This window comes from Dipodomys spectabilis, unplaced genomic scaffold, assembly GCF_019054845.1.
Source record: "Dipodomys spectabilis isolate Male_0828 unplaced genomic scaffold, ASM1905484v1 ptg000043l, whole genome shotgun sequence".
Taxonomy (NCBI): Eukaryota; Metazoa; Chordata; class Mammalia; order Rodentia; family Heteromyidae; genus Dipodomys; species Dipodomys spectabilis.
Window position 1 is genome coordinate 9,022,260 of NW_024870720.1, and position 26,008 is coordinate 9,048,267.

The 26,008-nt window shown below is 37.5% G+C and overlaps 1 protein-coding gene across 3 annotated transcripts; it reads left to right on the plus strand.

Annotated features, from left to right (window-relative positions):
* The first annotated feature begins 306 nt into the window (after positions 1 to 306).
* Positions 307 to 22,723, plus strand: Tmem33 (transmembrane protein 33). Of its 3 annotated transcripts, XM_042678002.1 has the most exons (9): positions 309 to 432; positions 578 to 669; positions 3,662 to 3,756; positions 4,499 to 4,686; positions 10,054 to 10,121; positions 10,946 to 11,079; positions 16,583 to 16,666; positions 20,770 to 20,890; positions 21,973 to 22,723. In XM_042678002.1, exons 2-9 carry the CDS (start codon positions 583 to 585, stop codon positions 21,976 to 21,978), a joined length of 783 nt encoding a protein of 260 aa, XP_042533936.1. In that variant the 5' UTR covers positions 309 to 432; positions 578 to 582; the 3' UTR covers positions 21,979 to 22,723. The 3 variants fall into 3 exon arrangements, with proteins under 3 accessions (XP_042533935.1, XP_042533936.1, XP_042533937.1); XM_042678001.1 differs by lacking the exon at positions 21,973 to 22,723 and having other exon boundaries at positions 307 to 432; positions 20,770 to 21,327; XM_042678003.1 differs by lacking the exon at positions 21,973 to 22,723 and having other exon boundaries at positions 346 to 432; positions 594 to 669; positions 20,770 to 21,327.
* The last annotated feature ends 3,285 nt before the right edge of the window (positions 22,724 to 26,008 follow it).

The following is a 26,008-nucleotide window of genomic DNA, read 5'->3' on the forward strand; positions in this document are numbered from 1 at the left end:
TGGAGTGACTTATGATTAGGCCTTCTAAGTACTTGTTGAAATAATTATTTTTAGAAGCTGAACCATAGGATTTAGTGAACCCTTAGAGGAAGAAATTAAAAAAGGCCTTTGTCTTACAGAGATCAGTGATTTGGACACAGGCAACCGTATGAGGCAAAAGTGGATGATTTACCTCTTAGCTTACTGGGACAACTGGAGGACGGGTGGAGCCATACCAAGAGGGAGAACAGAAAACTACATTTCCCGTCATGCCAGTGGGCACCGCTTACGTTTGCCCTCACCAACCTCACGGAAATGAAAGGAGTACTTCCGGTTCGGCAATTTCCCCGGTAGCCGGCGGTGTTGCTGGGTCCTTTTGGGCCTTGTTCGGAAGCTCCGCCTTCGCTCCGGTCTTTCTGGAACCCGCTGTTCGATCTCGGTGGTGCGGGACAGGTATTTCCCTGCAGCCGCGGTTGCCCAGGGCGGGGGGAGCCCGGATCCCGGGGAGGCGCGGCGTCAGGCCGGGCGCGGACGGGGCGGCCGGCTTCCCGGGTGGTGGTCCCGGTCCTGACGTTTGTCTCCTGTCTTTCTCCCCGGTTGCCGATGGATCGCAGCGTCCCGGGCGCGCGCGCGCGTGTGTCTCCCATGGCTGATACGACCCCAAACGGCCCCCAAGGGGCCGGCGCCGTGGTGAGTGACGGCGAGGGGCTTCGCAAGGAGCCGGAAGTGTGGACAGTTCCAGAAACTCGGGGCTCGGAGGGCTGGGCCGAGGGGGTGGGACGGGGTGGGGTCCGGTGGTGGGTGCTTCGGGCGGAGGGAGGGAGAGGGAGGGCCCGATCCCAGGGAGAGCGGTTAGCAGGCTGGGTTCCCGAACGACCGCAGCCCGGTCCGGGCAGCGACCCACGCCCGGTCCTCCCCGCCGCCGGGGCGGAAGGTGCGGTCTGCGGCCGGGCCCGGGCGCCGCGCTCGCCGCGCACACGTGCGCGCGGCGGACAGCCGCTGCCGGTCTGGTCCCGGTTGTGGAAATTACGCAAAGGGAGAGACTTGCGTGTGTGTCTGGGTTTCTCTTTCATTTTGTTGTTAAGAGGAATAACTACACTTTTTAGGTTTTATTTTTTAATGGTGATCTAGCTGTTCATGCCTGACACATGATCATTCTCTGGTTTTAAACTGTGTTTAAATTGGGAGATTTTTTTTTCCCCCTCTTTGAAGATTTTTTTTTTTTTTTTAATTGCCCCATCTCTGTTATATACACGGTTTGGTGGTGGTTGGTTTTTGTTTTTTGTTTTTTTTTTTTTTCGTTGACCGATTTGAAAGTATTGTCTGTTAATCCACAAATGTTTTATAATGACCACGGTACAGTTTCACATTTGGGGAAATTTAACCATCGACTCCTGCTGTTACCTAACATTTAGTTCATGTTCGGATTTCCTTCATCGTGCAGGAAAAGCACGGTTCCTTCTCCTGGGATTTAGCCTAAAAAGCAGACATTACGTTTACTAGTCGTATATTCTTAAGTTTGTTTGAATCTGGAAAAGTTCCTCTGTTCGTCTCCCTTTTTGAGTTGTCAAGAGTTTGAGAACCGTTTTGTACAGTGTGTCTTAAACTGGACTGACTTGAGTGAATATTCTGTCCTTTTTAGTGCTTTCTATATTAGAAATCATTTCGTTACTCTGTCATTGGGGAAATAAGATTCACAGAGTGATGTTTCAGATTCTCTATTGTAAAGATAAATTTTTTCCCTTTGTCATTAAGAAGTATTCTGTAGCTTGATGCTTTGAGATCAGTTGTTGCCCTTCAATAATTTTTAACCCGAAGGTCTGTTAATAATCGTTCTTGCCTAAACTGTTTATTACAAAGTGTGGGGGTTTGGGCATTTCACCCTTAAAAAATGAAAACCAACATACACCTTTATGAACGTTTTCATTTATATAAAAAGTACACATATATAAAAATGCACATACATCAAAGTGTACAAGGTGAAATGCATAGCTCAGTGATGTATTGCAAAATGAACATGGTACCCATGTAGACTTTAAAGAGAATTTTCTAAAATTAAATTTCAAACTATGGTGTAGAGTTTGGATATTTGTAAAGAAACTAGCACAATAAGCTGAATTGTCTTTCCACTTGACTGCTGTTAATCATTTAAATTTAGCAGAGTTGCAACTTGGTAGGTTTGGGTAAAATAAACCAGAGGTCTGTTTTGTATTTCTGATTAGAAAGGTCTTATGGAGTAAAATATCCTTGAATTTTAAACTTGCATTTTTTCAAACAGTTTTTACATTTTTTTTCTTCCAAAAGATAATGGAATTAAATTCCTTAAAAGTAGTGGTTAAAAAATTCAGGTAGAGGGGCTGGGAAAGTGGCTCAGTGATAGAGTGCTTGCCTTGCATGCATGAGGCCCTGGGTTGGATTCCTCAGCACCACATAAGCAGAAAAAGCCAGAAGTGGTGCTGTGGCTTAAGTGATAGAGAACTAGCCTTGAACTAAAGAGCTGAGGGACAGCACCCAGGCCTAGAGTTTAGGCCCCAAGACCAACAACAACAAACACCCCCCCCTCCAAAACAAAAACAAAAACACACACACAAAAAAAAACCCTTCAGGTAGACCCATTCATGAGGTTTGAAATCACTTTAAGGGAGGTAGCAACTATTTTTTAATGCATAGGCAAATTCATCACATGAAGTAAGGACACGTTTCAATTTTTTTATATGCCAATGTATAATTTGTATTATATCTCTTAACATTTCTGAATTTGTAGTTGAAAATGTCCTTTCGATTTTGTGTGTAAAGTGCATCGTAGTGATAAAACATGTTTTAAATTCTTTAGTGGTAATGGACATACTTGTTGGGAGAGAAAAGTAGCAAAGGAAAAGACAGGAGGAGAAACAATGGAGAAGACATGGTACATAGAAATTTAATCTAGTATCATTGATACAAGAGTAAAGCTATGGGGAGCCCTCAGAGGGTGCAGACGGCCACATATCAGAGCAGCAGGTACTATCTAATACCAGATAGATGATATTTTAAGTGCCAGGGGTATTCCAGGCCTGTGTACATAGGCAAATGATACTAATGAGTTCAACAGTAACTAACCACTACAGTGGTTTTACCTTCCCCTTTTAAAGGGTTTAGTTAGGCAAACTTTTTTTTTTTGTAATGCTCTCTAAGAATAGACATTTTCCAAGAATAGACACTTTGGTTCTCTTGAGAGCAAGTAGTTCTAATTTAATGTTCTTTTAAAATAGATGAAGCCAGTATTGTAAGTATGTTGGTAGAGAGTTGGAGACATGGCTCAGAGTTAGAGTACCTGTCTAGCAATGGTGAGGCCCAGAGTTCAAACCCCAGTACAGCAAAAACAACAACAACAAAAATTTGAAGAAAACAAAAGTTGGAAGAACACTGATAATAGTAGTTAAACTTTTGTTTATATTTTGTTAATATTTTTTCCTAATTAGTATTTTAAGTATTTCCTATGCTTTCCATATCAAAGTTACAGGATATTTGGATTTGTCTTGAGCATATATGTGAAGCAGTTGTCATAAAAGTTTTTGCTTAATAATCTTAAAGTGTTATAAGGTGTTAAAATATTTCAAATAGGGATGAAAATACATACTCTGTCCTAAAGAATATTATTTACAGGCTTAGTTTACCACAGTATTTTTCTTTTTAAATTTAGCAATTCATGATGACCAATAAACTGGACACCGCTATGTGGCTCTCTCGTTTGTTCACAGTTTACTGCTCAGCTTTGTTTGTTTTGCCTCTTCTTGGGTATGTATTATACATATTTCTTTCTTTGGCGGTCAGTTTAGTCAGTATTTATGAAATGCTTTTTAGATTTAAGAATTGGTTAATTGTTGGGTTTAGGTCTAGATAAAACCAAAATTCTATCTGAAATCAACAGTTGTCTAGTGGTATCAATGGAGGAATATCTTAATCTTGTGATTATAAAATAGGAAAAAATGGAAATAGGAAAAATGGATGAGATGAGTTTATGGTTTTTTTGCCTATTTTACTTTTTTAACTTGACAGAATCACTATAAGAAATAATCACTTTTTTTTTTTTTTTTTTTTTTTTTTTTGTCGGTCGTGGGGCTTGAACTCTGGGCCTGGGCGCTGTCCCTCAGCTCTTCAGCTCAAGGCGAGCGCTCTACCACTTGAGCTACAGCGCCACTTCCGGTTTTCTGGTGGTTTATTGGAGATAGGAGTCTCACGGTCTCTCCTGCCCGGGCTGGCTTTGAACCGCGATTCTCAGATCTCAGCCTCCTGAGTAGCTAGGATTACAGGCGTGAGCCACCAGCGCCCGGCTAATAATCACTTTTTTAACTTGACAGGAAAATTCAATTGGAATATAAAGTGATGCTTCCAGGAAGGTAGAATAGGTTCAAGTCATTTTTTTTTTCCTGTAGACAATTAAGTAATTTAGGTGTTGTGCAATTCTGATGCAATTCACAAAGGAGGAAGAGACATGGTAGTTGTTTATGTCTCATATCATTTCTCTGATAATTCGCAGGTTTCATGAAGCAGCAAGCTTCTACCAGCGTGCGTTGCTGGCAAATGCTCTTACCAGTGCCCTGCGGCTGCACCAAAGGTTACCGCACTTCCAGTTAAGCAGAGCATTCCTGGCCCAGGCTCTGTTAGAGGACAGCTGCCACTACCTGCTATATTCACTCATCTTTGTCAATTCCTCCCCCGTTACAAGTATCCTTTTCTACTTCCTAATAATGACATTAGCAACTAACCATGTAGGGTGTCTTCATTTCTTTTTCTATAGCAAAGATTCTGTAGTGAGGACATACATCAGCTTTGGCTTGTTTGGGTGTTTTCCACTGCATTTGTATGTTTAGTATAAGAATTTCTGGGCCCCAACTTTGAAATTTAAGCATTGAAGTGCTCTTCAGTGAATTTAGACTGTCTTATCAAATATTCTTGCCTCCTTGTAAGCTTCTCTATAACTAGATGAGTTTTGAATTTTAAATTCAAAGTACATGGTTATTCAGGATTTACTTTAATATTAAAAATTTTTAAAAATTTAATTCCTGTCTTTGGGAAAGTAGCCATGTGTCTTACTAAAAAAAAAAAAAATCCTTAATTCCTTCCTAACTTCCAGGTAAGCCAAGAATAATTGAAAATTAATCCAGAAATAATAAGAAAATAGTGTTTGCTGCAGAAAAAGTAGAAAATAAAGGACACATAGATAATTTATCTACCTAAGGAAAAATACTTCATTTGGAATTTGTGTGTTTTCACATTTCTAAAGGATGTTAAAACTTTTTTGGTGATACTGAGTTACTCAGGACCTCATGCTTGCTAGGTACTATAACTCGAACCATCCATGACCCTGGTTAGTTTTTCAGTAGGGTCTTGTGTTTTTGCCTGGGGCTGGCCTTCAACTGAGATCCTTACACTTACCTGTCCTGCATAGCTGGAATCACAGGCATGCATCACATTATCATGCCCTGCTTAATTGTTGAGATGGAATCTTGCTAACCTTGGCCGTCCTCAAAACTCTTATCTCCTGAATAGCTGTATTGACAAGTATGAGCCTTCAAGCCTGGTCTTTAATTTTTTTTTTTTTTCTTCCAGTACTGTGGTTTGAACTTGAAATCAAGTCCTGCATATGCTAGGCAAACACTTTGAGCCCTGCTTCCAGCCCAAGTTATGCAATTTAGAAACGGTTCTTTATTATAGCACCTTTGTGTATCTTGAAACTAAAAGTGAAGGTGTTACTTTAAATATTTTCTGTAGAATATTTCTTAGAAAATTATTTGGTGCTTTGAGAAGTACTGCTTCAGAGTTTGTAGCTATTTATGAGATAACTATATATTTTGTGAAGAGCACAATAAAAAGTTTCAAGATTAAATCTTACCCATTTTGATAGTACTTATTTTTGTGAACTACCAAACTTTCCACTGTTTCTTAGTGGTGCTAGTGATTGCCAGTGCTATTTTTTAGTGCATTTTGTACATAACAAGCCAATTCTATATCATTGAGCTACACATGGGGACCTAAAGAGTTTCACGAGTTTTGAGGAAAACAAGAGGAAGAAACAAATTTCATAGGCACTTACTTTGCCTCTATAAATAGGAACTTGACATTCCTAATCTCTGATTACTATTACTCCTTTTACTCCTATTATTCTTGTTACTACTTTAGGTAGCAAATAGTAATTCTGACAATGTCTTTTTAACCTAAAAGATTTGATTAGTTAATGGGCAGTACTTAAAAATAAAAAATTTGATTAGTTAATAGGCAGTACTTAAAAATGTAGTTTTAAAACATTGCTCTTAGAGCCAGGCACCAGTTTCTCTCACCTTAATCCTAGCTACTCAGGCTGAGATCTGAGGATCACTGATCAGAGCAGGCCTGAGCAGAAAAATCTGTGAAACTTATAGCTACTCAGGAGGCTGAGATCTGAGGATCACTGATCAGAGCAGGCCTGAGCAGAAAAATCTGTGAAGCTTATCTCCAGTTAACTAGCAAGAAGCCAGAAGTGGAGGTATGGCTCAAGTGCTAGAGTGCCAGCCTTGAGCGAAATAGCCAAGCTAGAATGCAAGGCCGCGAGTTCAAGTCCCATTACTAGCACGAAAAGTAAAAGTAAAAGTTCCTGAGTAAAGCCAGTGATTCACCTACATTTACCATATTGACACATTCAGTTTAAAATTCTTGCTTTACCAAGATAATTTAAGTGATTTGAAACATAACGTTAGAGGTTTTCATATTTCACTGTATAGCTCTTTTATGTTCTGTGATAATTTTTGTGGGTTTTTTGTTTTTTGGGTTTTTTTTGTGGGTTTTTTGATTTTTTTTTTTAATGCAAAACTCAGTATACCACAACGTAAATGTTCGGCACATTATTTGATTTACTAGCTTTTGTTATTGGTGTTTTTGAAGTACTTTGAAATCACCAATATTAAAATGATTGCTTTTCTGAAATTATATTGGAAGGCACATAGAAGTTTTTGATTATGCCCTAATAGCTTCAAGTTTCTGTGGAAGGAGAGATAGAAGTGAAAGAAAATGTATTTTAGTTAATTAGTATAAAGCAAATTGAATACAGTGATTCTGTGGGCAGTGCCTGTAACATATCAGGTGCTCAGTAAGCTTTCAAATTCTGAGGCTTGCCAAATGGGTCTTATGTCTGATGACCACCTTTCTGCCCTTTTTGCACAGTTGGTTATTAGCTAACTTGTCTCATGGGGATGTTAAAGACTGAGGATTTCGTATTTGTTCAGTTCTTGGGGGTGGGGGTGTAATGATCAGTAGGAATAACAGATTGAATTGACAAATAATCATTTGGTTCCCAAGGAAGTTGAATATTATGGTAATAAGGTTCAAATACTACAAAATGTCTGATCATTGTTCTTACAAAGGTTTACATTGTCCTTGCTCTGTCAGTGACAGGTACTTAGGGTTTAAATGGTAGATTAGCCACTCCTTATCTTTTTTAAATAGTTTATAAAGTGACATAAAAAACTAAAATTATGAATCTCTTACTAAGGATTTGTGAAATATAGGAAGTTAGAGATTAAAGACTTACTGGAAGTCTCTACCTTTTATGTGTATGTAGCCTGTTGACAGAGGGTAAAAATTGGCCCAGGAAAATGAAGTTTATGACAGACCCAGGATTTGAACTCAGATGTCTTGTCTCTCAGTTCAGAGTTCTGTTTTTTACCACCTGATACTGCCTCTCTTCCAAATCTGGATGTATGTCAAAGTTTAATTTGAATTATTTACGCCATGCAGGCCCTTAAAAGGAGATGATTATAGCTTTTATCCATTTCAAAGGAGTCATGTTGGGGAGTGAAGATCTACTCAGAAAATTAACATTTAATTGTTGTAGTGGCAAGAAAGAATTGGTTAGGGTTGACTAGGAGAACTGTCACATTAAGTTCTGTCTATACCATTAGTTCTTATGTGTTCCTTAGGTATATGTGCTCCCTGACTGGAAATTAGGAACCTTTGGACACTAAATGAGTTAGTTTTTATGAGCTTGATGCTAATGTTAACATTGGTCACCATTCATACAAAGCCTTCACTTACTATAGGAAAATACAGTAACTCATTTCTTAGAAAGACTAATATTCAACAGGGCACTGGTGTCCCACATCTGTAATCCTAGCTATTCAGGAGGCTGAGATCTGAGGATCTCGGTTCAAAGCCAGCCTGGGCAGGAACGTTCATGAACCATCAGAAAACTGGAAGTGGTGCTGTGGCTCAAGTAGTACAGTGCTCGCCTTGAGCTGAAGAGCTGAGGGACAGCTCCCAGGCCCAAAGTTTAAGCCCACGACTGACAAAAAAAAAGACCAATATTCTTTTTTTGTCGGTCGTGGGGCTTGAACTCTGGGCTTGAGCTCTGTCCCCTGTCCCTCAGCTCTTCAGCTCAAGACTAGCATTCTACCGCTTGAGCTACAGTGCCACTTGTGGTTTTCTGGTGGTTTATTGGAGATAAGAGTTTCACGGACTTTCCTGCCCGGCTGGCTTTGAACTGCAATCCTCAGATCTCAGTCTCCTGAGTAACTAGGATTACAGGCGTGAGCCACCGGGCGCCCTGCAAGACTAATATTCTTAACGATAATATTTTGCCCTTCATGATTGATTTAAGAATATCATTTGTGAAAATACTTGATAAGTTTTTGTTGTTGTTGTTTGGGTTTTGCTATTGGTTTTGTAGGCATTAGTATGGAAAATGGGGTCTTTTGAGCAATTTGAATTCTTCAAAAGTTTTAAGAAAATTGCATATTTATCCACAGCATAACGTCAGGCATAGGACTTAAAGGATTCTCTGTTAATGGCTATAATTAAATGTCCAGTGGATTATGTACAAACAAGTACACAAGTATAATTGTAACAGTTTTTTGTTTGTTTGTTTAATTTTTGTTGATTGTGGGGCTTGAACTCAGGCCCTGGTCACTGTTCCTGAGCTTTTCTGCTCAAGGCTAGCCTCTACCACTTTTTTTTTTTTTTATTGGGTCGGTCGTGGGGCTTGAACTCTGGGCCTGGGCGCTGTCCCTCAGCTCTTCAGTTCAAGGCGAGTGCTCTACCACTTGAGCTACAGCGCCACTTCCGGTTTTCTGGTGGTTTATTGGAGTTAGGAGTTTCACGGTCTCTCTTGCCTGGGCTGGCTTTGAACCATGATCCTCAGATCTCAGCCTCCTGAATAGCTAGGATTACAGGCGTGAGCCATCAGCGCCCGGCTAGCCTCTACCACTTTGAGCCACAGCTCCACTTGAGTTTTCTGGTTGTAAATTGGAAATAAGAGTCTCACGGACTTTACTGCCCAGGCTGGCTTTGAACCAGTATCCTCAGATCTCAGCCTCCTGAGTAGCTAGGATTAAAGGTGTGAAGACCATGGCCTGACTGTAACAGCTTTTTGGTACGTGGGGTCTGTTGGCTCTTCTTGTTGGCTGATCACTATGAAAGCACACTAAAGGACTATCCTTACTGGAAGCCTATCTCAAGTAGTAGAGTATTAGCTGTGAGCCAAGACTGTCCCTGTGTTTTAAGGTCAGTTTGACAAAGCCTAAACTAAAAGTTCATTTTAGCAAATGTTTACAGTGTTTTATTGACCAATAGATGTAAAGAAAGAAACTTTAGACTTTAGAAAATAGATTTTAAAAGTATGTTAACTTTGTTTACTTTTTTCTTTATACATGACAAAACAGTTTGATCCAAAATATATCAGTGACACAAAAGTGTTTCTACTCAGCTGGGCGCTGGTGGCTCACGCCTGTAATCCTAGCTACTCAGGAGGCTGAGATCTGAGGATCGCGGTTCAAAGCCAGCCCGGGCAGGAGAGACCATGAGACTCCTATCTCCAATAAACCACCAGAAAACTGGAAGTGGCGCTGTAGCTCAAGTGGTAGAGTGCTCGCCTTGAGCTGAAGAGCTGAGGGACAGCGCCCAGGCCCAGAGTTCAAGCCCCACGACCGACAAAAAAAAAAAAAAAGTGTTTCTACTCAACTCACTTTGCAGGTGTATATTGCAGATGTGTATATTTGGACATGATAACCTGCTTTGCCCCTAGTATTTGATGACTTAAACATTTCCCTTAATTGTTTTCTTCAGTGAGTATTTTTCCAGTCTTGTTGTTCTCTTTGCTTCATGCTGCCACGTACACAAAAAAGGTTCTTGATGTAAGTAAAACTGCTGTTTTTGAATTGTAGATACCTAACATGCGTTTGACTTGTAGAATATTTTGGCATTGGCCACAAAAGTTCGAATTTCAAAGTTTTATTATTAAAGTATCACATATGAGTATATCTTATGGGTGAAGGATTGCATGTAAAATTACTCTCCAGATCCCAGATAATTCCTGAAGTTTGAAATAGATTTCTTTATTTTTGAAACACCTGTGAGATCATTTAACTTTTCTTAAGGAAAATAAAGTATCAAAGAATGAAAAAGACTTGGATGAGTATCTCTTTGGTTGTCTTCAAATACACAAAGTGTAGCTGGATAGGTATACTATATTTGCCCTTAATTTGTATACATGTATGATTATTTTGAAATTATTGGCTTTTGACTGTATTACCTGTTAGATACATTACTTATTGAAAAGAAAACATAGCCATGACTTTTTGTATCCATGGATTTTACATCTGTGGTGTTAACTATCTATGGGTAAAAATATTTGTACAACACAGCTGTGTCTGTACTGAACATGTGCAGACTTTTTGCCATTCCTTAAACAATATTTATAACAGTTATGTAGGATCCATGTGCATTAGGAATGTTAAGCAATCTGAGTTAAACCATGGGAGAATATATGTGTAGGTTATATGAAAATACTGTATCATTTTAAATAAGGGTCTTGAGCATCCACATACTTGGGAATCTGAGGGATGTCCTGGAACTAGTCCCTGTGTATCCTGAGGGGATGACAGTCACACTGAGAGGTGACAAATTACATTGCTAAGTGGGCTTCATTGTTTCTAATGCTGTTTTTCTTTTGTTTCAGGCAAAAGGTTCAAATAGTTTACCTCTGTTGAGATCTGTCTTGGATAAATTAAGTACTAATCAACAGAATATTTTGAAATTCATTGCTTGTAATGAAATTTTCTTGATGCCTGCTACAGTTTTTATGCTTTTTAGGTAAGAATAAAAATACATTTGCTCTTGAAGACTGATGGCTAAGTGGACATTAAGATGTGAACTCAAATTTCATTTTGCTTGAATATGTTTAAGTAGGTATTTGACATGTAGAACTAGATGGATCTTAGCAATTTCTGAGTCATAATAAAACTAGCAGTTGGTCTTATTTGTCTTATTCATATTCCTATGATGGATAATAGTTGATTTTACCATGAACTTAGCTTCTGAATCCTAAGTTCCTTATTTAGAAAGTAGTATTAAGGGCCTGGGAAGATTGCTTAGTGGTAGAGTGCTTGCTTTGCATGCTTGAGGCCCTGGATTCGATTCCTCAACCCCACATAAGCAGAAAAAGCCAGAAGTGGTGTTGTGGCTCAAGTAGTAGAGCGCTAGCCTTGAGCTGAAGAGCTGAGGAACAGCACCCAAGCCCAGAGTTCAGGCCCCATGACCGAAAAAAAAAAAAAGTAGTATTAAGCCCTAGATTGTGTAAAGATCTGGGTTCAAACCTCAGCAACATAGACACAAAAAAGGTGTAGTATTATTTGAAATAAATACCTTAACAGTCCATCAATGCTGAATATAGGATTTGATGCAGCTATATTTTTGGAGTATTCAGCTCTAAAACTTTCACCTTAAAGTCAAGTGAAACTTTTATCTTAGCTTGAGGATACATAAAAGAAAAGGGTAATAGAATTTAAGGTAAAGAAAAGGAGATAATAAAAGTTGCAGCATTTTCCTCATGATTTATAGATCTTACTTTTTATTTCTCTTTTGTGGTATTTACCAAACATTTAAATATTTTTATTTATTTAGTAACGGGCTTTGTACTCTGCCTTGAACTTGTTAGGCACACATTTTGCCTATCAGTTGAGCCAGACCTTCAGCCTACACACTTGAATTATTAAAAGGAACTTTTGTCTTCTTACTTTCTTACCCAGTTTTTAGTTTCTTGGGTCACCTAATCTTGGTCATGGACAAATTAGGTTCTGTTTTTTTTGTTCTGTCATTGGCTGAAAATTAAAATGGTAGCTACTAAGACTAGTTTTTGTGTACATATAGTTTATGTCCACATTCAGAAATATCCAAATTCTGTATAATAAACAAAATAATTTATTCTTCTTAAATCAGCCTAAGGGATTGAGGGTAAAGCTCAGTGCTAGAATGCTTGCCTAGCATATGCAAAGCCTTGGATTGAATTCCCAGAGCTAACATAAAACCTATCAGCTTAATATAATTATAATAAAATGCTGAGATGCCATGCAACTTGGAGACAGAAACCTCATTTGAAAGCGTAGTACATTTGTTTATTCTACAGCAGTGGTTTTTCTTTTTATATCATTGGTATATTAACTTAATTGTGGTCCTTAAACATTATTTACTATTTTCAACTTAACATAATTTTCAAATTATTGTAAAGGAAATAATGAGTTGTAATTTTTCACTGAAACATATTCTTTGAGTGAAACTATATTGGTACCTGTTACTGAACTTCCCTGTATCCTTCTTTCCCTTCCTGATCTTTCTCACCTCTGGTAATCACTGTGCTACTCATTTCTGTGTGATCCACTATCATCTACATAATATCCTTCTATGTACATATTATATATATATATAGTTAAGTAATTATACAAAGAAGTTGCCTTTTAACAAAGCAGTTTATGAAGACAGTGCATCTCGATCAGTGTCACCCCTGTCAGCTTTCTCACCCATCCTTCCCAAACCACCCCTTCCCTCACTTTACTTTTCTTAATTTTGTAGGCTATACATTGACTTTTTTATTTTTGTCATGGGGATTGAACACTGGGCCTGGGTACTGTCCTTGAGCTCTTCAGCTCAAGGCCAGAGCTTTACCACTTGAGCCACAGTGCCACTTCCAGCTTTCTGGTGGTTTATTGGAGATAAGAGTCTCTTGGACTTTCTTTTTTGGGCTGGCCTTGAATGGTGATACTTAGATCTCAGCCTTCTGAGTAGCTAGGATTACAAGCGTGAGCCACCGGCGCCCGGCTTTTCATTGACTTCTTGACTGCATTCTTCCCTTCCTCTTTACGTTTTTTCTTTTTTTTTTTTAAAGAGATTCATATGCTGATACCCTAGTTGGTTATCATCTCTTAGCTATAAACACAGGAGTGTGTATTACACGTTGATTTCATTTCATAGCTGAACAAATTAACTTGGACATATGGTTGTTTTACTTTTAGCTATTTGAGGACCCTCCATAATTGCTATACTTTTATTGCTACAAACGATGCATAAAAATTCCTTTTTCTTTGCATCGTCACTAGCTATTTGTTATGGCTTTTCTCTTATTAATCAATTCTGATGGGTGAGGCGATATTGTGGTTTTGATTTGTATTTTCTGATGGCTAGTGAGGTTCAACATTTCTAAAAAAAATTCTAAGTTGTTATAAAGGTGATTATAGAGTGGTTACAGTTACATGAGTCAGATAATGAATACCTTTCTTTTTTGATAATGTCACCCCTTCCCTGTCATCCCCACCCACAAGTTGTACATTCATTTTCAGCATAATGTCTAGTGAGTACCACTACTGAAGATGTTAAGCATTTAAAAAAAATATTTCTTGGCCATTTGTATATCTTCTTCTGAGAAATGTCTGTTCAGAAATATCCATTTGTTTAAAAACTGGTTTTTAAAAGTTTTGAATTCCTTATTATTCTGGACATTAATCCTTCGTTAGAAGAATAGGTTGTCTTTTCATTACTATTTGCTGTGTAGAAGCTTCTAGGTTTAATATCTTATTTGTCTAATTTTGTGTTTCTTGCCTGTGCTTTTGAGCTCTTAAACAAAATTGTTTATACCAATGTGTTGAAGTATTTCCCTTGTTAGTCTGTTAGTTTCATAATGTCAGGTTTTACACTTAACGTCTTTTCTCACCTTTGATTTGACTTTATATGTGGTGAGATATTAGGAGTCTAGTGTAATCTTCTCCATACAGGTGTACAGTTTTTCCAGCACTGCTTACTGAAAAGCTTTCCTTTCTCCAGTGTATGCTTAGTTGACTGTAGATATGTGTGGGTTTATATCTTATCTCTTCTTCTGCTCAGTTGGTGTCCTAGTTGGTTTTTGTTTTGTCTTGGTCTGGGCTTGAACTTAGGTTCTGGGTATAATCAATCCTTGAGCTCTTTTGCTCAAGGCTAGCATTCTGCCCCTTTGAGCCACAGCTCCACTTCTGGTTTTCTGTTTTTTTTTTTTTCCAATTGGAGATAAGAATCTCTTAGGAAGTGGCTCTGTGGCTCAAAGTGGTAGAGCTCTGGCCTTGAGCTAAAAAGCTGAGGGACAGCACCCAGGCCCAGAGTTCAAGCCCCACTACCTACAAAGCAACAACAACAAAAACAAGAATCTCCTAGACTTGTCCTACTCAAGCTGGCTTTGAATCACAGTCCTTAGATCTTAGCCTCCTGTGTAGCTAGGATTATAGGTGTGAGCCACCAGCACCCAGCTCAGTGTTGGCTTTTAGTGTTGGTTGTGATAGTCTTTAGTGTATCTTGACATCAGGCATTGTTATGCCTTCAGCTTTTTATTTGGCTATTTGGAATCTCAGAATATCTTTTCCAGAATGTCACCTGAATTAGATTTTTTTCCTGTTTTTATGAAGACTGTCATTGATATTTTGCTGGGAATTGCATTATCATCTCTAAATTACTTTGAGTAATATTGACATATTCTTTCAATTTGTGAAAATTTCTTGAAGTATATAGTAGAGGTTGTGTTAAAAGTTTGAGAAAGAGCTAAGTCGGAAGATGGAATTTTGTTTTCCAGTGAATATTTTTATTCCTATTTTCTGTATTGTATGTATTTTTCAATTAGGAAAGTTAAATGTTGGTTATTTGTTCGGTGATAATGAGCATTTAATTTAGTTCCAAGTTTGTAATCATTTAAATTATTTTTGTTGTGAAAGTAGTATCACATGACTTAAAGAAAAGTCTAAAAAATTAACTGAAGAAATCACATTTAGGCCAAGTGCAGTGGCCCACGTCAATCAGTAATCCCAGCACTTGGGAGGCCAAGGCAAAATGTATAGGGATTACTGGACTAGCAACATAGCAAACAAACAATAAAATCCCATAAACTGGGTGCAAGTGGCCTATGCCTGTAATCCTAGCTACTCAGGAGGCTGAGATCTGAGGTTCATGGTTTGAAGCTAGCTGGGATAGGAAAGTTCATGAGACTCTTATCTCCAAGAAACTACCCAGAAAAAGCTGGAAATGGTGCTATGGCTCAAATGGTAGAGCGCCAGCCTTGAGCATGAGGGGCCCAGGGACAGTGCTCAGGTCCAGAGTTCAAACCCCAGGACTGAAAAAAAAAAACAAAACTCACAACACACTTAATGCCTTGAACATATTGTTCCTCCAAAATGAATTTTAAAATACAGTTGTAATTGTAAGTATAGTTGGATAGCTTGCTTTTTGTCAAGGTTGCCATGCAGTTTTCAACCAAGATTTTAAATAGCTATATACTAAAGTCCATCAAATAGACATGATATAATTTACTAATCCAACACTCACTGTCCACGTAAAGTTACTATGTATTTTCTGGTACTAAGGATTGAACCCTGGACTTTGCACTTGCTAGGCAAGTGTCAAGTGTTCTACCACTGAGCCATGACTGTAGCCCCATTGCTTGGTTTTATTTTTTGTTATTTCAATGAATACCAATTTTTTAATAAGATGTGGAGCTTCACAAGCACGTACACTGAAAACTCTTGGTGTATTATAATTGTGCTTTTTATTTAAGAACATTAATTAGTATAGGCTGTGTATATTTACCTAGTGAACAAGTATAACTTCAGCTTTTGTTTGTATACACTAAGTGTTTTTTCTTCTAGTACTGGGATTGAACTCAGGGCCTCATGCTTGCTAAGGAACATTCTACTACTTGAACCATGCCTCCAGCACTAATATAAACCACTTTTCATTTAAATGTATATTAAGTTATAAAACGAATTCAGCAATATGCTGATTAAGTAGTATTTTCTGGCTTATTTGGTATTGTTAAGTTTGAAAAATTAACACAGATAAATACATATGCATAAAAATTAAAACAATAAAATTTTACTTTTTACCAATCATCTACATTCTTCTATTCCTTTTAAAGAATAACTTGACTTCACTGGGCGCTGGTGGCTCATGCCTGTAATCCTAGCTACCCAGAAGGCTGAGACCTGGAGGATCATGGTTCGATCCAGCCTGGGCAGAAAAGTCCATGAGACTCCATCTCCAGCTAACCAGCAAAGTGACAGACTGGAGGCGTGGCTCAAGTGGTAGAGTGCCAGCTGAGAGAGAACAAGCCGAGCAAGAGTGTGAGGCCCCGAGTTCAAATCCTGGTACCAGCACACACACACAAAAAGTAACTTGGCTTTAGGTATTACAGATATTATTGGCCATTTGATGAACGAGGGCCCATATTCTCCATTAGAATTGCCTGTAGTTTTTGAAAGCATGTACATGAAGTGGTAATGTGTATTTGTCACCCTTGTGTTTATTTCAGTGGCCAAGGGAGTTTGCTGCAGCCATTTATATACTACAGATTTCTTACTCTTCGATACTCCTCTAGAAGAAATCCATATTGTCGGTAAGCTAATGATTAAATCTGTTTTGTTGAATGTATTGTCAAAAAGGTTATTTATAACTCTTAGTTACTCCTCTAGAAGAAATCCATATTGTCGGTAAGCTAATGATTAAATCTGTTTTGTTGAATGTATTGTCAAAAAGGTTATTTATAACTCTTAGAAGTTATTTAGCAGTGATTTAGAATTTAGAAGGAAAAGTGTTTGTGAAGTTAGGTTGTAGGCCCTACAACTAGGTAGCCATATTAAAGAAGTATTGATATAGATGCTCTTAAACTCCACATTCTGGTAAATTCACAAGCTGAAAATATCCTGAATCAGAATGGCATCGAGTCCACATATGAAACCTTATAGCTTAACAGTACTGCAGAGTGTTGATTGTTTATCCTGGTGGTGAAGTGGCTACCGCTTGCTGCAGCTTTCTCACTGCAAGCATCACATTCAGACACTATGCAGGATACTGTTTTCTTTGGAAAAGATTAAAATTTTGTGTATTGTCTTTACAGCACTTTGAAGTTAAAAAAAAATTCTATGTTGGGGGCCATCTATCTTTTTTCAGAACTTGATACTAGAGTTATCTTGATAGCCTTTAAAACACTGCTGATGCCTAAGGAATTTAAAGAAGTTAGAAGTAAGTCTCATGCTCAAGGAAATTACTTAGTCAAAATAAGAACATGTTTAAAATAACAGTTCTAAAAAACAGTTCAGGATAAAGTATTTACACATGAAAAGGTAGATCTTTAGCTTTCTGTATTTTCTGTTATACATGGCTCAGAAATACTAATTGGAAATTTCCATAAATAAGTAATTCATATCTGGGGCTACATGGTTCGTGACTGTAATCCTAGCATTATAAATGCTGAGGCAGTTCACAGCATTCAGGGGATCACAAGTTCTAGGCCAGTATAGGTTACATCATCCTAAGACTTTGTCTCAAAAATATAAAAACAAGGTGGGCCTATTGGCTCACTTTGCAATCCTAGCTACTCTAAGTGGAAGCAGGAAGATCAACCTAGCCCCATCAAAGGTAGCTAGATGATATCCAAAAGAGAAAGCACAAACAAATTGGCTAGTGGCACGACTCAGGTGGTAGAGGGCCTAGCATGTGTGAAGACCTGGGTTCAATCGTCAATACATTAAATGCCAAGGAAAACTAGCCATAAATACGTACATCTTCAACTGCATACAGGTCTGGATAGGGAGGTGAAACCTTGTGCTGCCCTCCTAATTTGGATGTGAGTCACCATTGGTTCAGCATATCCATGCAGTTTAAGCGTTTAATGAGTAAATAAGCTTTTACAAAATTCCAGGGTTTTTTCCCCCCTTTTCCTTTTCCTTGTTTTCATTTTAGATACTATCTTCTGATTGCCCTGACATGTTTTCCTCAATTTTCTTTTTCTGTGTTTCTTTGCATGTTTCCTTATACCCTTATTATCATATTAGTACACATAGAAACCTAGAATTTTTCAGTGGACAGAAAATAGACAGCAGTGGATCAAGGTAACACAGATAAGTGCTAATAAATGTCTTCAAAGATCTGTAAACACATTTTAAAGGTAATAGGAAATAAATAATCTTTTTTGTTAGGGGTTTTGAGAGAGTATTAGTAATTTGTATCACTTTTTTCATATGTACTCTGAGATCTTAGACTTAGAATTTCACATTGTAGTTCAGGCAAATGAAAGCTGTATGTTGTTTGTGGCCACTAGATTGGAACATCCTCAGTAAGTTCTATTGGTAGCACTATTCTAAGGAATTCGAACAGAGATAGAGCCAGAGCAAAAGAACTAGCATTGTGACCTAGACAAACCATTGACTTCATTGGTCCTCACCTGTATTCTGAGATGGTCTGTCTATATATTATTTTCAGAGAACTTTCTAGCTTCACACGATTTCTGATTCATTCAGAAAACTGTGCAGGTGATAAAATGTCTATGGACATGTTCAGGGACTTATGCTGAGTATACTATAGACAACTAAGTCAGAATGATGGTAAAGATGCTATAAGAGCATAGAGAATAGAAGACAAATCATGACGGACTGAGGAGTTAGAAATGTAAGCCTTACAACGTAAAGAATGAATCTGTGTTCTGACATGAGGTTTTCTTGAAGTGCTCAGTATACCAGTTGTTTTTACTTGAGCTCATTAGGTGTACAGAAAAGCTGTAAAGAAAGCTGTAGAAAGTACTAAATGAAAGTATTTGGATTTTCTTTTCAGATAGGGGAGAGTCTTTAAAGTTTATAACATGGTCAGGGCGGAGGGGAGGGTAAGAATATAAATCACCAAGGTAAGATCTTCTAGAAATATTCTAGAAGACAGATTGCAAGCTTATCCACAGGATAAAAAAGATGTAAGTTTGGAGACCAGTTGCCCCAGTGGAAAAGATACTTAAAAGATTCTTAAGAATGAGAAATCTTCACCTCTAGGTGTGTGGCCTTGCAGCCTAAGAGATTGTAATGTTGTCATGATGGTAAGTGCTGTCAGAAGGGCTGGGATATTTTGGCTAAATGTGCATCTTTCCAAACTATATTCCTGTGGGAAAGCAATTACTACTTTTTTTTTGTACTTGGGTTTGAATTTAGGGCATTGTACTTGCCAGGCAGGTACCTTTAGTATTGAACCATACCTTCAGGCCAGTTTTTGAGATAGTGTCTCACTGCCTTATGGTCAGGAATCATCTGTCTGCATTAGGCTTTTTGAGATAACTAAGATAACAATTATGTACCATCTGAGAAAAATTTTTATGCCTGGGCAGGACTTAACATGTGATCTGATCTCAGGCCTTCCAAGAAGTTAGGAGCCATTGGTGCCAGACTACTTTTTTTCTTTTAGCTTAGATTACTTATACAGAGGTGGAATCTTAACATTTCTACATGCTTACCATATATTGCAATCAATCCTATAAATACTGCTTTACAAAAAAGTTCAAACCATAAAAATAACAGGATCTAAAAAGATAGAGTAAGAGTTGCATACAGGAAGTCAGCTAAAAAGTTAAGAGGTCAAAATTGTTCCTGATTTTACTTCAAATTTTTATGAGTTATGGTACAATATATATATAATTTTGGGCTTACCAGCCAACACACGTATGTGTGTAACCTGAGTACTTTGGGGGCAACAAGTATGCTAGAACAAAGGCCAAGCCCACTGTAGTGTTTGGGATACAGACTAGCATCTCAGCTCAATAATAAATCTTACAGTAGGAGTAGAGGCATAACATTAGATTGCAACCAGACAGATTTTGTAAGATGGTCTGTGGGCTTTAGTCTGAAGGCACACAAGAGACAGTTTGAAGAATGATCCCACTGTGAAGTAACATTTATTGAATGTGTTCTCTTAGTGTTTTTCTCTTTTAATTCTGTGCAGTACTTGCTCCTAATTTGTAGATGAGGAAAGCTCAGAGATAAATGTTCATTTAAATACATAGTGTGGATGGCTTAATACTATATAATTTTTTTTTTGTCTTTAGGAGTTGAATTCCTCTAAGGAAAATTAGGTAACTACTCAGAGAAAGCTGCTTTAATTTTTAAAAATTTTTTTTTTTTTTTTTTTTTTGTTAACTTGAGCTTTTCCACTCAAGCAAGAAATAGGGGTAGTTGGGCACTGGTGGCTCAAGCCTGAAATCCTAAACTCAGGAGGCTTAGATCTATGGACCAAGTGTTGAAGCTGCCCAGGCAAAAAGTCTTTGAGACTCTTATCTCCAGTTAACCACCAAAAAACCAGAATGAAGAGGAGCTGTGACTGAAGTGGTAGAGCACCAGCCTTGATTGAAAAAAAGCTAATAGTGCCCTGTGCCTAAATTTAAGCCCCAGTACTAGCACACACAAAAAAACTAAAACAGTACTCGGTTGTGGTAGTTTGTTGGTTGGCTTTGAGATTGGGATCTTGATATGTTGCAGAATATCCCCACGTAGCCTCCAAGTGTTGGGTCCACAAAGTTCACATGTATAATTCGGTTTAGTATGTGTAATTTGCATGTTCCTTCCGGAGCATTCTGGGTGAATCTTTATCTCTTTAAATGTTTTTATTGGTAAACTTTTTCAGCATTTGGTAACATTGTAGTGCATTTTCCTTTTGTTTCTGAACAAAAACTATTTTATCTTGCAGGAACTTATTTAATGAACTGAGGATTGTTGTTGAACACATAATAATGAAACCTGCCTGTCCACTATTCGTGAGAAGACTCTGTCTCCAGAGCATTGCCTTCATAAGCAGATTGGCACCAACAGTTGCGTAGTTATAACATCTAGTTAAGCTGTGTAGCTCTGTACATAATATAAGCGTTATTACCAGCTGGTACTTCTGCTAGGGGTCACAAATTCCAGGTGGTTATACAGACCTCAGTGCAATTTACATAAATGCATCTCAATGGAAAAATAATTATTTTCCTGGCATGTTTAATCAGCCCTTTACAAAAGGTTCTAGGAAAAATTTCTGTGCTCTATTATTAATGGTTGTTTATATCTAGTGACAAATGTACCAAATCTTTTTAGATGCTGTTGTGCCTATATCATGAAGTATATTACATTAATTTTTTTTAAAGTTCTGAAATTTCTTTCAACCTGGATTTTTGGCATGAGTTCATGATGGAAATAACATGTGAATTTAATTTATTTTGAGACAGTATTCTTTTGCCTTTTTGGTTGATGATATATATATATATATATATATATATATATATTTTTTTTTTTGGTCATGGGGTTTGGACTCATGGCCTGGGTGCTGTCCCTGAGCTTTTGTTTTTGCTCAAGGCTAATGCTCTGTCACTTTGAGCCACAGCACCACTTCAGTTTTCTGGTGGTTAATTGGAGATAGTCTTATGGCCTTTGCTGCCTGGGCTGGCTTTGAACTGTAGTCCTCAGATCTCAGCCTCTTGAGTAAGTCACTAGCACCCAGGTTGGTTGATGATTTGAACAGAAGCATTACCACTGCAATTTTATTTGAAATTAGTTTTGTGCTGTTTTGCTAGAACAGATTTATTTTGGATATACCATTACAAGAGGAATTCTGTTTGTATCTTGTGCTCTGACTCTCTAAAATTTTATTTCCAAAAATACTTCTGTGACTTTGAATATTTTAAAAAGGTTCAGTTATAAGTCTGTTGGAAAATTGATAAATATTTGGGGTCATAGTACTATTTTACTTCAAAGTAGTGACAAAACTTTTTTTTCCCCAGAAAATCATGGAGTACCTTGAAAAAATGAAAATGCTTTTTTTTTTTAACAAATATGAAGATATAGGTTATTAGCATAATTGTAGTTTTAGAACTACTAGTTCATATTCTTGACTCCAATTTTCTTGGTTTCTTAGGCTTGAATTTTCGTAGACAGTTGCAGCAGTTCAGATGCCTTTTGAAAGGAATGTAATTGAAGATTGAGCATATGACTATACTCGTGTCTGATCTGAAATAATAATGAAGAATATCCTGTAGATTACATATTTATCCATCAAATCTGATTTGAAAGGTTAAATGGAAAGGTTTATAGGTAAGATGATTGGGAATGGGGCTGGGATAGTTATAGGGGAATAGTGTCTATTTCAGGCTCATAATACATAGATAAATTTGAGGGAATTGGATGTTTTATGCAACTCTGATTGGGTTGTATATTATGTTAAATTTTGTGTATTGAGCTCCTGTCAACTCTATAAAACTCATTCTGATCCTTATTACTATTGCATGATTGGAAATGTTTAAAACACTGTACAAGTTTAGTACACTGTAATGGTTTTTGTAACCAATTTTCTTCTGTTCGCATGTAATTTGGATTTATCAAATACATTCACCAGTAACTTACAAAAAAAAACATCAATTTTCTTCGAGTTCAGTATAGAAAAGTGATATTCCTAGTTAAATTACAGGAAAAATTCTACTTGATAGCTTAACTCTAATGCTATTTTTGTATTTTGTAATACTTGTCCACTAAGTTGGAGAAGCAACCTCCTAATATGCAGTTGATTTTTTTATGTATTTGTGGCTAGCCTCCTTACCACTGTCTATGTAAACTGATGGTTTTGAAAACAACTTTCTAGAGCAATAAAGTTGACTATAATATTAAGTAAACATGCTGATTTCTAATGTCTTAAAATAGTGTCCTGAATTATGTCAAGAAATTTTGGAAGCTGAAGGCCTATTTATTTCAAAGGAGCTTCTTTTTCCTATATATATATATTTTTTAATCTTCATTTTTAGATTAATAGAACAGTTTCAAAGATAGTGCTGAAAGTTCCATTATACTCTTTACTCAGCTTCCTCTTATGTTACATCTTTTATAACTGGCAAAAATTCCAAAGTTAGAAATTAACCTTAGATTAACTAAAGTACAAAATTCATTTGTTGTGTGCTTTGCTTTTACTTTATCTTCTCATATTTAAAAGTCTGTGTGTCTTGAGTTTTTTCTTTCATTTTAAAAATTACTATTAGTTAAAAACTTCACTAGAAGCAATCCATGTTGGTTTTAATAAAAATAATTTAAAATTAAAAACTATAATTTAACTTGATTTAAATTGAGGTTTTTAAATTACGTAGCAGAATTATTATGTTTGATTTGCTTATACTTGAATGAAAATGCAGATTTGTTTCTTAAAGGAAGGCAACTTAGGAGAAAGTAAATTTTATAATGAGCATTAATAGATGTTTAATTTGCAAACAGATGTATAAAGAGCTGACTTGGCATCTGATGTTATAGTGTTCCATGCACACTTATCAAAATAAGGAAATACAATAGCAGTGCGTAGAGTGAATGAAGTAGGAGAAATTATCTCTTACAGTATAAGTGAACTTTTTTTTTTACAAGTTTTAAAGGACTTGATTTAACATCCAGAATAAAAAAAAAAGATACTAGATTTGTAAGTTTAGGACAGGAATATTATCCTGGAAAGAAAAAGGAGTACGTAAATGTAATAAAGCAAGTAGAACTGATACTGAGTTGTTTTTTTTTTTTTAATGTTTCAGATGAGAACGAGTGAAATTAATAAAGCAAGTAGAACTGATAGTTTTTTTTTTTAATGATCCATATGAGAACAGTGAAATTAATTTTAAGGGATTGTGACTTTTTTTTTGTTGGTCATGGATCTTGAACTCTGGGCCTAGGCGCTGTCCCTCAGCTCCAGCTCAAGGCTACCACTTGAGCCATAGTGCCACTTCCAGTTTTCTGAGTGGTTTATTGGAGATGAGTCTCAAGGCCTTTCTTGCCTGGGCTGGCTTTGAACTGCAATCCTCAGATCTCAGCCTCCTGAGTCGCTAGGAGTACAGGTGCGAGCCACAGGCTCCAGGCGCAAATATTCTTAACTAAAGCTCAAAGTAGTTTGATTTATAGTTATTCTATAGCTCACTCCTCATGATTAGATCTCCTTCAAAGTTGTCACCCAAGTTTTTAATCAGTAGGTGTCACTCTTTCCTAAGATAGCTCCACTCCCTTTCCACATGCTGTTGGACCATTAAATGCCATTTGAAGTGCTAACTCATAATAAAACTAAGGGTCTGAATTCCATGACCCTTTTTAAAAAAATATGCATTAATTCCATATTGAAAGAACAAGTAGTTTTTTTTAATACTTCGATCTCTTACTGAACTTTATTAGGATGTGAAGGAAAAAAGCAAGACCAACCCTGTAATTGGTAAGGAAGTAGCAGTTACTCATATTACCCAGCATTTTTTTTTTTTTGCCTGGTGACTTTGTCTTTTCTGTTCCGAGACAAGATTAGGAAGAGGCTTTGTCTGATACGAATATTCTGTGAGATTGTTTGTGTTCCATCAGAGCTGTGAGCACCAAGCTAGATCTGGCTTCTCACTTTGTAGATCAATCACCTTGGTATCATTCCACTTTCAAGCAAGAGACTGAGGGGGGCATTTACCCACCAGATCCTGGAACATTCCTTCCCTGGCTTTTCTAGCCTGCCCTGCATGGCTGAGGGGCTTTGGAGTTAAAGTCTTAGGCTTGCTAGCAAGTGCTAACAAGTACTTTCTATGAGTACTTTGTTGTTGCTTGCCATCAGCCTCATGCTAAACCATTGAGTGACACTCCCTGTATGAATACATTATTAAAATATTGAGGTGTTCAAAAGAAGTCCCCTGTCAGTATATGCTCTCTAGGAAATCAGTTAATTAGAAGCTACAGTTAGGAGAGACATACAGATCATGGTCTCTTAGGTTTTTGTTTTTGTTTTTCTTGTACTGCTGAACTCATATAACCAAATCAATTCAGTATTTTTCTTTTTCCTCCATATTCAGATATATAGAGAAATGGTACTTATTTTCATCATCATCATTTTGAGGAAAACTAAATACAGCTAGTTGAACCTTTTAGAGTTCAAACTTTTTGTAATATAAAAACATATTGACTTCCAGTGCTGGTGGCTTATGCCTGTAATCCTAGCTACTGAGTGAGAAGCCTGAGATCTGAAGCTTGTGGTTCAAAGCCAGCCCAGCCAGGAGAGTCCATGAGACTCATCTCTAAAGAGTAGAGGTATAGCCTGGCACTGGTGGCTCCTAGCTACTCAGGAGGCTGAGATCTGAGGACTGCTGTTCAAAGCCAGCCCAGGCAAGAAAGTATGCAGAACTCTTAGCTCCAGTTAATCACCAGAAAACAGGAAGTGGCTTTGTGGCTCAAGTGGAGGAATGCTAACCATGAGCTGAAGAGCACAGAGATGGCACCCAAGTCCCACAATGGACCAAAAAAAGAGGTGTGGCTTAAGTAGTAGGGCCCCAGCCTTGAGTGAAAAAGCTAAGGGACAGCACTCAGGCCCAGAGTTCAAGCCCTGAGTACCAGAATGTGCATGTGTGCATACGGGGACACACACACACACACACACTTCAGGTACTATAGCAGGAATATGGTAGATTTGTACTAGATTTGAAAGTAAATGTGGGTTATATTTAACACCTCATTGGAATTCAATAACTGAAAGTTTCATAGATGCTGTGTGATAATATAGCTCAACTAGAGTTCTCTTCAGTCTGTTTTAATGAGTTGTCCTTTTATGTTCTGGTAGAAACTTACTGCATCTTGTTTTAAGAAGAAAAGCACTGAAAGTAGTGCTGTGGCTCAAGTGGTTTAGCGCTTGCCTTGAGCTGAAGAGTGCAGGGACAGGGCCCAAGCCCAGAGTTCAAGCCCCACGACCAATAAAAAAAAAAAAGAAGAAAGGCACTACTGAAAGTTTGGGAGGCTTCCTGGTAGTTAATTAACCTTGGAAAGAGGTATATTCTGAGGTGATGCGTAGGTGATTACTTAGAAGGAATACTTTCTAGGAGGGATTCCATCCGTAGAGTAGTCTTGCCCCTCTTGTGCTGTACATAGAGGAAGACTGACCTACAATGAGTTATGAATTAATATGGCAAGAGAAAATC

Excerpts from the sequence above, each read along its gene's own strand:
- Tmem33 (XM_042678001.1), top strand. The coding sequence starts at position 583 with ATGGATCGCAGCGTCCCGGGCGCGCGCGCGCGTGTGTCTCCCATGGCT. Across the intron at positions 670-3,661 it reads CCCAAGGGGCCGGCGCCGTG|CAATTCATGATGACCAATAA; the intron begins GTGAGTGACGGC and ends TTTTAAATTTAG. Across the intron at positions 3,757-4,498 it reads TTTGTTTTGCCTCTTCTTGG|GTTTCATGAAGCAGCAAGCT; the intron begins GTATGTATTATA and ends GATAATTCGCAG.